The 12,241-nt window shown below is 40.6% G+C and overlaps 2 protein-coding genes across 3 annotated transcripts; both read left to right on the top strand.

The window, feature by feature from the left end:
- The first annotated feature begins 2,502 nt into the window (after nt 1–2,502).
- LOC136442436 (uncharacterized) lies at nt 2,503–3,890 on the top strand. The gene has a single exon (XM_066439298.1). The coding sequence runs from the start codon at nt 2,592–2,594 to the stop codon at nt 3,105–3,107; it is 516 nt and encodes a 171-aa protein (XP_066295395.1). The 5' UTR covers nt 2,503–2,591; the 3' UTR covers nt 3,108–3,890.
- A 116-nt stretch (nt 3,891–4,006) lies between these two features.
- On the top strand, nt 4,007–11,708 carry LOC136442433 (HSPB1-associated protein 1-like). Of its 2 annotated transcripts, XM_066439294.1 has the most exons (9): nt 4,007–4,705; nt 5,044–5,157; nt 6,404–6,642; nt 7,015–7,151; nt 8,133–8,220; nt 9,014–9,178; nt 9,722–9,832; nt 10,384–10,512; nt 10,934–11,708. In XM_066439294.1, exons 1-9 carry the CDS (start codon nt 4,687–4,689, stop codon nt 11,513–11,515), a joined length of 1,584 nt encoding a protein of 527 aa, XP_066295391.1. In that variant the 5' UTR covers nt 4,007–4,686; the 3' UTR covers nt 11,516–11,708. The 2 variants fall into 2 exon arrangements, with proteins under 2 accessions (XP_066295391.1, XP_066295390.1); XM_066439293.1 differs by lacking the exon at nt 4,007–4,705 and having other exon boundaries at nt 4,712–5,157.
- The last annotated feature ends 533 nt before the right edge of the window (nt 11,709–12,241 follow it).

Genomic DNA, 12,241 nt, shown 5'->3' with positions numbered 1-12,241 from the left:
GAATACAAACTGTGGCATGTGTTGTAAAAAAAACAGACACCGTCAGAATACTAAAAAAAGGTGTAAAAATCCAAAGGGGCAAGTACGCCGCTCCCGGGATTCGAAACAGCGCCGATCCCAATCCGCACGGCTTGGGAATCCAACGCACTAACCACTAGGTTAAAAGGTCCGGACCAGTTAAATAGACTGGTCAGTAAGTGGAGGTTGATCCCCACTGTTATACTTTACAAAGGCAAAGCGGCCGTCTATTAATGAGGTGAAGCGTAATTCTTTCTCTGTGGTTGACAATGCAGTGTGGCTGGCCACTGCTTGCTTTTGGTTGTTTCCCTAACACTAGCCATTAAAAACAGTATATACTGGTACATTTATTTAGAAAAAAATGGCAGTATTAAGATACAGGCAGCAAAGTCTGCTATGGATGCCAATAGGACTTTGTGAAATGTGAATCCATATGGAAATGTAGCTAGACATGTGATGTACAAGCTAATGTAAGTCTACCTATCAGTTGTGGTTTTCAACATATCAACTTATATGTAAAAAGTCTTCTCAGTTTACCAGTATAATCACAGTATTATTACGTTGAGCTTTTTTTCACTTCTCAGTAGCAGCCCAAGGCTGTCCTTTGTGTGAAGCTATTAGATACTCTTTAGATTTATTTGAAAAAAAAAAAAATGCAATATGCTGAGCCAATATTGTTGTCATTAGAAAGAGATGTACACTGTTGTTGTTATTGACTCTGTACATGTACTTGTGAATTCTTCTTAGTAGTGACATCACCCCTGAGGGGTAAGGTTAGAGTTGTACAAATTTGTCAACAAAGTCATTATTTGTTTAACAAGTGATAACTTATGGAATTGTACACTAATATATACATGTAGTTTTATTTTCTTATGTGTGTCACTTATACGACCTGCTGTAGAAGCATTGTCTTACTGTAAACCTTTCAAAGTGATCGTGACTGAAAATCAAAGAGCTTCAGACAAGATGCCTCCCTGGTTGGGAGAGTTGGTACTGTGTGTAAACCCTTAGAAAGGGCTGTATATGTAGTAGACAACACTACAAGATATTAAAAGTACATGGTTGCTTTTCCAGCAGACTAATAAACGCAAAAATGAACCCACAAACGTATGTTCTTGTCACTTCCTTGCAATTCACCCACAACCAAAATATATATTCATCAGAATTGATCTTCACATTTATTTACATGATACCAAGGAGGTTAACCTCCTTGATGATACTTTTGAATTATAATCCATTAATGCCCTACTACTTAGTAGTTTGTACAAGTGCTTCATAAAATTAAGTATTTTGCATGCTGCATCCTTGCCAAAGTTTGGCAGACCTTTTCCAGCAAACTTGGAAATAATTTGCACCTTTCAGTGGGAATGTAACTTGACAAAGACCACCCATCTAGAAAGAGTGGGCCCACACAAGAGGATCGAACCCTGAATTTTGAACAGTATTTTTGCAACAGGCAATAGAATATATGATTGAATACAGCTTTAAAAAAATTATTTTAAGTTTGAAGTAATGAGTGAGCCTTTAACTGGCAATCCATTTATTACATGTACACCCATTGTGCAAAGAATAGTCTGCAAAACACCCATTCGGTGACTAAAAAGTTGTGGAAGTAGGCCAAATGATGGTGGATAATTTGTCTGAGAAGGGTCAGCTAAACCTTCGGCCGCCAAAAATCTATTGTTTAAATTGGCCCAATTTCCTTGGATTTCCATAGTAGACTTGGTAATATTTCCCTCATTTGATTATCAATGTCTTTCCCTTTTCACGTTTTGTCACATGTTCGCTGTTGTCAAGAAGATTTAATTGTGGTTGCAATTAGCCCTCGGGCATAAATTTGCAACAAAATGGATTTTCGCGCGTGTCTGTGCAAACCAGTTGAGCTCGGCGCCTGATAGTGAATTAATGAATAACCTTTGCCCCCATGGGTTCATCCATTCCATTGTCATAGGTAAGACAGCTGTATGCTAATCAGAGTAGGGATTATAAAGACGCAATAAATATGTATGAGTTTTCATTGTTTGGTAAGTATTTTCTTGTTTTTAAGTGCAATGGTACAATTAAAAGTTTCGCGTTGATGTAATACTATAATTTTTTTTGACACGTTTTGGGCAACTCAATGACAATTTGAAAACAAGTTTATCTGCCATTTTGATCGTGGGGTTTTATTGAAACAATAAATACTATTTTGTCACTTTTATTAAACCGATGTGTATGATTGCCGATAGTTATTGTTAATTGTTTCAAACTAGATTTAACCATGATTTAACGTTATTCCTACACCTCGTTTAAAAGAAGGACGGACGAATACACCGAAACGTAACACAGCGATGAAACAGTATTAAAACTAACTTCATTTCATTGTTTGATTTTATATAATAATTGGGTAGAACATAGGATAGCTAAATTTTTTTTTAAAATCCATCAAACATCCCTGTAAGTTTTGAATGGACTCGCCCACCATGACTGCGCATTCAGTGACCTCCCCGGCGACACGTGCTCAATTTGCATATTCACAGGTACAGCGTTTTCAGATTTTCCCTGGCGCTGAACTGAAATAGCCGTGCTTCAATATGGTTGACAGGACGAAACTCTACGTTGGCGGGCTGGATTTCGGCATAAGTGAAGACGAGGTGTACTCGGCCTTCAGCCCACACGGAGAAATCCTCGACTGCAAGCTCATCACAGACAGGGAGACGGGGAAGTCGCGAGGGTTCGCCTTCGTTACGTTTGCCGACGAAGACAGCGCCGCCCGCGCGGAGAAGGCTCTGGATCAGACGGATCTTGGGTCGCGGACCATCAGCGTCAGCGTGGCCAGGCCCCAGGGCGAGCGGAGAGGGGGAGGAGGAGGCGGCTACAGGGGCCGAGGCGGTGGCGGCTATGGCGGTGGCGGTGGCTACAGAGGACAACGCCAGAACTACGGCGGCGGCGGTGGCTATGGCGGCGGCGGTGGTGGCTATGGCGGCGGCGGCGGTTATGGCGGGGGTGGCTATGGAGGTGGTTCGTACGGAGGCGGTGGTGGCAGCTACGGCGGCGGCGGCTACGGTCAACAACAGTACGACCAAGGAGGATACGGCGGTGGTTACTAGTCCCCCTGAAAAGTCCAAGCTAACGATTTCTGTCTATCTTGACTGCATATAACACTCCTAAAGATTTAAACAAAGGCCTCGTGGACTGATGCTGAGATTTGGCTGGCCAACAGAGAACAAAGAACTTGCTTCTTGTACTGATACGCATGTGAGGACTTCTGGCCCCTTTGGGGGCTGTTTGTTCGTTTGAAAAATGTACCATAACGTTTACCCGAGCCAGTTTTCCTTCTTTTTTTGCCAAACATTCCAATGTTTAGATATGTGTAGGCATTTCCTGGATAATTCTGCCTGCCCACTCTAGATTATATCACTGCATATGTAACAACTTTTTCCAATCTTGCACGTGGTATCGTTTTTGTTGAAACAATGGAAGCTGTGTATAATGATAGTGAAATTGTGGCCAGAATTAAGCTATAGAAACGAACGGACTTGATGCAGTACGAATAAGTTTATATACCTTTACGAAAGTCGATTCATCTGTGACATAATACCTAAGAAATTGCAGATCCACCGTGAAAAGTTGAACTTATGTATCGTTCCAAAAATGATGGCACGTGGTGGATAAATTCACGTTTGGGGCTCTTTGTTTCTATGTAGCCTCCTTATGGGCTCATTTGTGTACAGCTTGGGTAAATGTATAACGATAAAATGCTCCTGAAATATTCTGATAGCTTCTTCCGATGTAGTCAAGTGTGTTTCACCTTTTTTTCTGTGGATGACTAACGTTACAAGAAAACGTGGAGCATCACAAGACATGACAGTAAAATTGTTTGACAAAAAAACTTCCTGCTTCTCTTCTCATCCTCAATTAGTGACTAGCGATACTTAAGGTTATGATATAAGCGTTTATCTACCAGAAAATACGGCTATGTTCGTTTTAATCCAACGATAACGTGTAAAACTCGGGTTATTTTCCAGACAAGCATGTAGTTAGGGAGGGGCCCCAGCAAGGGTTTTTTGCAGAGTCAACATGGAAAGTAGCCGGCGATTCGCGCTTTTCCCATCAGGCCTTTCGCGGCAAGGCTGACAGTAGCCCCATGTTCAGGAGACCATTCGCATCATGCTTTATCTGTCGTTTTACCTTTTGATAAGTTCCTTGTCGTGGTCACTTTTACTTGTTACCCACTATTAATAAAGATAATATGTTTGCAAGAAAAATGAACTCAAGCGTTAAGGTATAAGGCGACCAAACCCTCTTTTTTCATGAAGGTTTAGGATTAAATTTGATTGGTTACACTCAGATTTTAACGCAAATATGAGCAAAGATATCACAACTTATTCACCTTACAAGCAAAGGGTTATTTCAAGAAAAGATGGGGAGGTATTGTGCTGAAGATCTTACAGCTGGGAAATGGGGTTTACACTTTTAAATGAGAAGGTCATCTCTTAAGAAGTGTCTGTTTTGGGATTTTTCGTACCTCTCCCTTGTGGTCCGCATTTTTCTCCGCTCCCCCATTTGATTCAGCTGAAAAACATGCGTAAAAAACGATCTGGACCCAACATCTGCTTGGAGACAAATGAGAAGGGTGACGCCAAGTCACGGGTTTGGTGACCTTTGGCCCGAACATTTTGGCGCGAAATGGTGTGGTCTGTGTGGGGTGTGTATATAGGCCATGTGTGTATCTTTGCGTTCTCTTCCTTGCATGATCGCCCCCCAAAAAACAAGCAAAGTCTTCTGAACGTTTCTAAATCATAGAGGTTTGCTCGCATGCATGTGATAACAACTTAGCTCCGGTGAATAGCTGAACACCATTTTTTTAACAGACGAAGTGAAAGGGGAGGGGGGCAAGGTTCTCAATTTTAAGTTGTAAGTTACTTTGAATGAAAAACCGCCACCAACAGTGAAGTATGGCGTCAAGAGACAAACAGTTCAGCCCTGAAGAAGCCCATTTTCTTCTAATGCACGGAAACCTTTCCTCTCCTACTGTTTTCAAAGACATGGCTGAAGACTGGCCGGCCCGGTTAAACTGGACTCCTGAGAGCCTAGCCGAAGTGCTTGGAAATAGAACTCTGCGATTCCGCACAGGCCCACGATATCCGACGTCTGAAGGTGATGCAATATGTATAATTTCATTACATTAAAAGCAAAACTGACTTCAGATACTGTAGATCTGACCAGTGGAAATGATTGTAATAATTATGTTTCACGTGTGCCTGCCTGTCAATTGTTGAATACTAGATTTCCAACTCCTGCACAGGTCAGATATTTTTGGGTAGACATATTAGTGTGTACATTGTCTGGGCTGGGACTTGAACCCCTGACCTTGTGATGCAGAAATGCTCCCACTGCGGCCCACTTACTAGGGCTCCCTTGGAAATCAGTTACCTTGTTAACTGAAGGGACTACCCTAAAGATTGATAAATAAATAAATAAATAAACTATCAAGGACTGCAATCATGTTTCCCAGCTCGACATAACTGCTCTTTGGGAAACAGCTAGCCTGCTGTGGCAAATGTTGTAACGTTTAGGCATAATCCCTTGCTTGCCGTCTCATACATGTGTGCATAAGCCCTGCAACTGTTGCAGGGGCTAGGACAAAACCTACCTGTAATTGTGTACACATATAATCTTCAAGCAGATGTAAGAATCTAGCTCATCCTCAGTGTTTTACCTTCCTAACAGGCAAAGGGTTGAAAAAACAATATTTGATACTGAATGTTGTGAAACAGGTGTAAAACAGTGAGAATGAGCCTGATCGTTATATCTGCTTGGAGACTATACATATTAGATATTAAAGGTTAGGATTTGAACCCCAGACCTCATGGAATTCCATAAGTGGAATAGCTAATATCACAATCATTATGTTACGCTGCACCTTTACAGCTTGAAATGTCCCAATAGTAAATTCAATTCACCAGGTTGTATTATTCAGTCAGTAGGTTTGTGAAGGTTAGACATCCAGGTAAACAATATATAAGGAGAAATTCAAACTCTACAACTGGATAAATATTCGGAGATTTATTTCCGGACGTTTTGAGTGACATCCATCACTCTTCTTCAGCGTCACTAAAGTCACTGGATGTCACTCGAAATGTCCGGAAATAAATCTCCGAATATTTATCCAGTTGTAGAGTTTGAATTTCTCCTTATATATTCAGTCAGTAGGTACCCATTTCTGAGGCTGTTGTAACACGCTTGAGGCACCTCTTCGAACAGGGGATCCCCATTTTAGTAGTAATTTTTACGTCTCTTCCGAAAGATGGTGCAGCCCCTACAGGGATACCCTTCCCGGATTCGATCCGGGGTCTCCCATATCCAAGACTGGAACTATATATGTATAATCTCTCCTGCCCAGATATACAGTGGGAGACCGATTGTGAGTACATAGATGCCAGCCTGCAGCAGTTCTGCCAGTGGTTAGCCCCTGAGAGGTGGTTAGCCCTTGCGTCCTCTCGTGCACCTAGAGAGGAGAGTGAAACTGACAACAATACAGACAGTAACCCCCTCCTGGCCTACCATCCAGCGGACAACTGGGTTTACCTTGATTACAAGTACATGGCAGAATTATTCTCTGACCAACCAGACATTCTGGAGGTAATTAAGGAAGCTGTTATGTTCAATTCATAATATGATTTATTTCCAAAATTTGGTTGGAGAAAATCTTTCAAATCAATATCACTTTCGTCAGTTATAGAAGACTTATTTTTTCAATACCATAGGCTTCACTGCAACTCCACATGATTGGTCACATGAAGTTAGATAAGTGATGAGGTAATAAACAATAGGAACATTGATAAGCTCATGATAAGGTGCTTATTGTGCCAATGTAGTGGCTTTAACGGTGACTGACCCATCGCTTGTCATAGAGGCCAAAGTTGCTTTTGCTAGGAAAGCATTTCCCAGATTGTATGTTCCATAAATACAAGTTGTTCCATGTCTACACATAATTCATCTCTACTTTATAAGGCTGTGAGATGGGACGACTTTGGCTTCCCAGGGCGCACTGGTGTGGAGAGTACGATATGGGTGGGCAGCGCCGGAGCACACACGCCCTGTCACTACGACTCGTACGGCTGTAATCTGGTACTCCAGGTGTATGGAAGGTAGGATGTTCACAAAACACTGATCGCTTTACCTTTACTTAGTACCATCATCATGCCTGATGAAGGTCGGGGACTATGGTGGCATCCAGTATCAGCCTCTTCCATTACTTCCCAGGGCTTGAAATTCATTTTTAGAAATAGGTGCACTGGTGCACCCAACCCAAAAAATTAGGTGCACAGAAAGAATTTTGGGTGCACCACATAAAACAAAGCTGAATGTCAGCAAAACATAATTACAAAGTTTAAGGCTCTTAAGAACTTCAATCTGTAATTCTAAAGCTAACCTTAAAATTTCAAACAAGTGATACATCAAATAAAGTACAAAAAAAGGTTAAATTGCTTTTTCTGATATTTGCAGTTCCAGAATATTCTGTATACTAGTGTACAATAGTGCCTTTACCCTATGGCCTACAAAAATATCTAGGTGCACTGGTGCACCCACAGTCAAAAATTAGGTGCACAGCTCCAAATTTGGGTGCACACAGGTGCACATGCACCCACTATTTCAAGCCCTGCCTCCTGTCTCTGTGAAACACTCTTTACCAGTGATATGATGGTGGAAGCCCCACATTCAGTCTTGTCATATAGATATACAAGCCTTAAGCTTGTATCCATCTCTTGTATCCATTTTAGCCTTGTATCTATTTTAGTTTCCAAGAGTGCTACAATGGAATGGTCGCTTCCTCTCTAAAAATATGTGTAGGTCTGGCACTGGTTGATTGGTCATCATTTTACCTTTGCATTTTCACCTGAAATCCCTGTGAATTGCATTGGGAAAGCAGCTATTGGAGCAAACCTGTGCTAACATATGGATATAAACCATATACGCTGTGGATTTACTAGTACAGAAAAGTTTTGAATTCACTTTTGCAGCAAACAAGCAGCTTTATATCCAAATAGCAGCTAAGATCAACACTTTTTGCTGATGCTATGGTCTTCCCAAAGATATTGAAGTGATCAATGTTTTTCCTTTTTCTACAGAAAGAAGTGGGTTCTTTTCCCACCTGAGGACAGCCCAAGTCTGTATCCCACACGGCTGCCGTATGAGGAGTCCAGTGTGTTCAGTCAGGTCAGCACACCAGATTCTCTCCAAGTACAATTCTTTGTTCCTTTGATAGTGTTCAAGTTTCTTAATTTTGTATGGCTAACACGGTTCAAAATGCCACCATATGCGGGTTAGAGTAGGTAAACTGGGAGCTGTGTGGGTACTTCTAATGTCTACCTGCACCGGCCCATAATTAAATTTTTGCATTCTTCATAGTGGTATTCTAGAAAACTGCTGCAAAATTCAAATTGATACTACAAGGAAGAACAGTGGATGCTGACATTGATAAGACAATCACCTTACAAATTACAGTTGTTAAATTCCATTCATTTACAGCTTTGAAATTATAATCATACTATTATCACATTTCATTTAGATTTTTATGATGACAATGGCATTTCGGAAGTCACATCTATATTACAATTACATTACTGTACAATAACAGAATTGAAATCATCTACAATGTCAAAATTACAATCTATTAGCTACGATCTAGCCTATCTAATGTCTTTTACTCTCTTCTTCATGTATTCATATGATACACGTACTACTTGTCATCTAGTATTATACACTTTTGTGTTCAGGTTTGTAAAAGATTGTACGTTTCTGTGTTCTTATTTGTAAAAGATTGTACGTTTCCGCGTTCTTATTTGTAAAAGATTGTACGTTTCCGTGTTCTTATTTGTAAAAGACTTGCATTTCCATGGTCTCGTTTGTAAAAGATTGTACGTTTCCGTGTTCTGGTTTGTAAAAGATTGTGTTGAATGCTAAAAAAAAATTCTTAACACTATCTAAGAGGAACATATGTTTTTTTCAGGTGAATGTGGCTTATCCTAATGTCCAGCAGTTCCCTAAAGTGGTCGGCAGTCACCCTCATGTTGTAGTGTTGGAGCCTGGTGATGTGCTGTTTGTGCCCAAGCACTGGTGGCATTACGTCGAGTCCCTCACCACCAGTATATCTGTCAACTCATGGATAGAGATGGTCAGTGGAAGAGTGTACTTTTTTGTACCATCTAAACCCATGCTTCCTTCATATACTTTTTAGATTGTTGTTAAGGTATATATTTATGATCAAGACCTTTGCTTCAGTTTTTTTGGTTTTTTTTGTATTACATACCCAGTAAATCGCCTCATGACATAACACAGCAGGTTTGTACTGAAGAATACAAGATACAAATCCTGAGATTTATTTGATCCACTCACACAGGGAGGGATCCCTACTTTTTTCGATAAGTGTGGTGGGTTCTTTTACATGCTCGAGGCGTGCCTGTTCTCAAACACGGGGCCTCCATTTAATGTCCTATACAAGGGATGTCTCTAACTGAAGCTAGGTACTCATGTTCACATGTCAGTGAAGTGAGGAAATTCGTGTCAAGTGACTTTCCCATGGACATAATGTCAACAGGATAAATCAGGGGACCCACTCCAGGATTCGAACCCAGGACCTCTGGGCCAAACACCCTGCCACTGTGCCACCACAGTCAAACAATGGAATGAAATTGACAGGACTTCTTTGTTGCTATAGGCCAGCGATGGAGAGGACCGTCTGCAGGAGGCTATGGTGAGGTTGGTGCTGCTGTCAATCAAATCTGATTCTCCTTGTTCTGACCAATCACACTGGCTTAATCCAACAGAGGTGAGCAACTACTACTAGTATATATATACTACATGTACTAAATTAAATATTACATGTTTTACAGAAAAGATGATTCTCCTGTTTGTGCACAAATGAGGGAAAAAGATACAGTACATACAGTGGATATGTTGATTCACATGTCAACATATACACTACTAGTATCATTTGTGAACGTATAGTGCACATCTATGTGGCAAATGTATGCTAGTTGCACTCCTGTGTTTTTTTACCTGCAGTTAGAATCAAACCTCACCATGAGATTTGATGAAATCGATATGAAAGCCGGGCGTTGTGGCCGCCATTGGGTACGGCCCATAGTTACAGGGTGCGGCCCGAATTTCGGGGTACGGCCCAAATTTTTAACAGGTACGGCCCAAATTTCCAGGTACGGCCCATAGGGAGTTTTATGGGGGTTTTAAGTAGCACATATAATGTCATATGTTGTTTGAATTAAAGCAGAAAAAAGATTTACATTCTTGTTGAAGGTCAGCTGAAATAATATCAGTCTTGTTAACAACCCCTGTAATTCTTTTTGTTTTTTACTTCCACAGAATGTGACCTCTCGAAGATCAAACCTGGGTTATGTGCAGGCAGCCTTGGAAGAAGTTAGAGCTAAGAACGACCCAGGATGCAGCAGGGACTCAAAGTGTGCCTTTGCTGGAGGGTGTCCTTTTCCTCAGGTACAATTTCCTTCATAATCTATACATTTTTTCACCAACAACAATCCAAAGGGTGGAGGATATTTGTCTGTCTGTGTGTGTTTGTCTGACCTTTACTGAGTTTGAGGCCCTGGGGCATCCTTGTCAACTCTTAGCTCTAAATTCCATTTATTGTAGGTCATGTACTTTTGTGGTTCAGCCATTATCAGCGAGAGCTGCCTTGGCTATCCCAGTTTAATGAATTGTTTCATTCTCAATAGATACAAATAAAAAAGAGGAGTGAAGTTTGCCTCCTCTGAATACCTTGTTTTACATTGATTAGTGCATTGATCTTAAGTATTATGCAATGTATGTAAGATGCCTTTCTCGCTAGAAAATCTTTTCCTAGCTTGCTGGCAGCTCTCTCTGGTACATTTATCTGATATTGAGTTTTTTCATGTAGGAGGGCACAAAAACTACCCCACCTCCCAGCAAGAGGAGCAAGCTGGAAGATTCTGATACTAAAGCTGAAGAATCTGATAGCAACATTTGCTTTTCAACTCCATCCACTTGGTTTGGGCCAAACCTCGTACCTGTGCTACCATGTACAGATTATTTCGCTGACGAACTGTGTAGCATGCAAACAGACGCTGGGGGAAGTCAGGAGAGGACTTCAGTAGATTTATCTGCAGCGGCTAAACCTACTGCAGAAGAGCGCACTGCAGAAGAGACTGCAGCAGTAAAGATGGCAACAGAAAGAACTGCAGTAGAAGAAACAGCAGAAGAACAGACTTCAGCAAAACAGGTCTCTGCCAAACAGACTGCATCACAGAGGCCTACAGCAGAACATTTGTTAGTAAAACCAACTTTAGTAGAGGAAACTCCGGAGGAACACATTTCATCCGAAAGTACAGACATGTTTAGAAACAGGGTACTGGACCTGAGCTTTGAGGAACTAGAGAATACCATTGTGAACTGTTTGGTACAGCCACACATTGTGCAAGAAGTGGCTAAACTACTAAAGGAAAGGCTTAGGTTGTCTTAGAATTTATCATCAAAAATCTCGCTGGCAAATCAATACATTTTTCTAGATCAGTGAGATATGGTATTAATCACTTACTAGGTTCTTACTAATAGATGCATGTATTGTGGTTTATTGTACGACAGAGAGAGTCTGTAAAAATGTTTTAATCTCAATTGAACCGTTTCCTAAGCAAAATAAAATGATGAAAAACAGAGGCAACACATCTTGTGATATATAATGTAGTTTGTATAATTGTAATCACATTGAAAACTTCAACAAGTATAAACAATAATTATGATAATGATGATAATGATATTAATTCTTTAGAAAATTATACCCTGTACTTCATTTAAGTGTGATGCGACAGCATCAGTTTGATAGCGTACACACTCAAGATCTTTACAGATTAGATCCCAAAACAGAGAAACATAGCAGCATTTTTAAACCTTCAGGCCTTGCAGTCATAGATTGTACATTAACCAGCCATACAGATATGTATGCTATGAATATGATGCATTCACTTAGAATAGTTAAATGTATTTATAATGTGCATAAAGTTACTGCATTCACTGAACTCCTTAAACATATTTCTAAAACACTTGTCAAAAGTTAGATGCTAAACACTGGGTTTCCAACAATCATGATGGATGGATAATGGGACATACAACTAGCAGCAAAGTCCTTTTACATTGGATACAGTTTGGTCCCCTGTCACTTGCATGTACTGATTTGATGAATAGAAGTAAA

Source organism: Branchiostoma lanceolatum, chromosome 9, assembly GCF_035083965.1.
Source record: "Branchiostoma lanceolatum isolate klBraLanc5 chromosome 9, klBraLanc5.hap2, whole genome shotgun sequence".
Lineage (NCBI taxonomy): Eukaryota > Metazoa > Chordata > Leptocardii > Amphioxiformes > Branchiostomatidae > Branchiostoma > Branchiostoma lanceolatum.
This window is presented reverse-complemented; position numbering and strand designations above follow the sequence as displayed.

What these genes read in the sequence shown, in the direction of transcription:
- LOC136442436 (XM_066439298.1), top strand. Translation starts at nt 2,592, where the DNA reads ATGGTTGACAGGACGAAACTCTACGTTGGCGGGCTGGATTTCGGCATA.
- LOC136442433 (XM_066439293.1), top strand. Translation starts at nt 4,956, where the DNA reads ATGGCGTCAAGAGACAAACAGTTCAGCCCTGAAGAAGCCCATTTTCTT. An exon ending in GTACTCCAGGTGTATGGAAG is followed by an intron (nt 7,152 to 8,132) that starts GTAGGATGTTCA and finishes CTTTTTCTACAG; the next exon opens with AAAGAAGTGGGTTCTTTTCC. An exon ending in AGTCCAGTGTGTTCAGTCAG is followed by an intron (nt 8,221 to 9,013) that starts GTCAGCACACCA and finishes TGTTTTTTTCAG; the next exon opens with GTGAATGTGGCTTATCCTAA.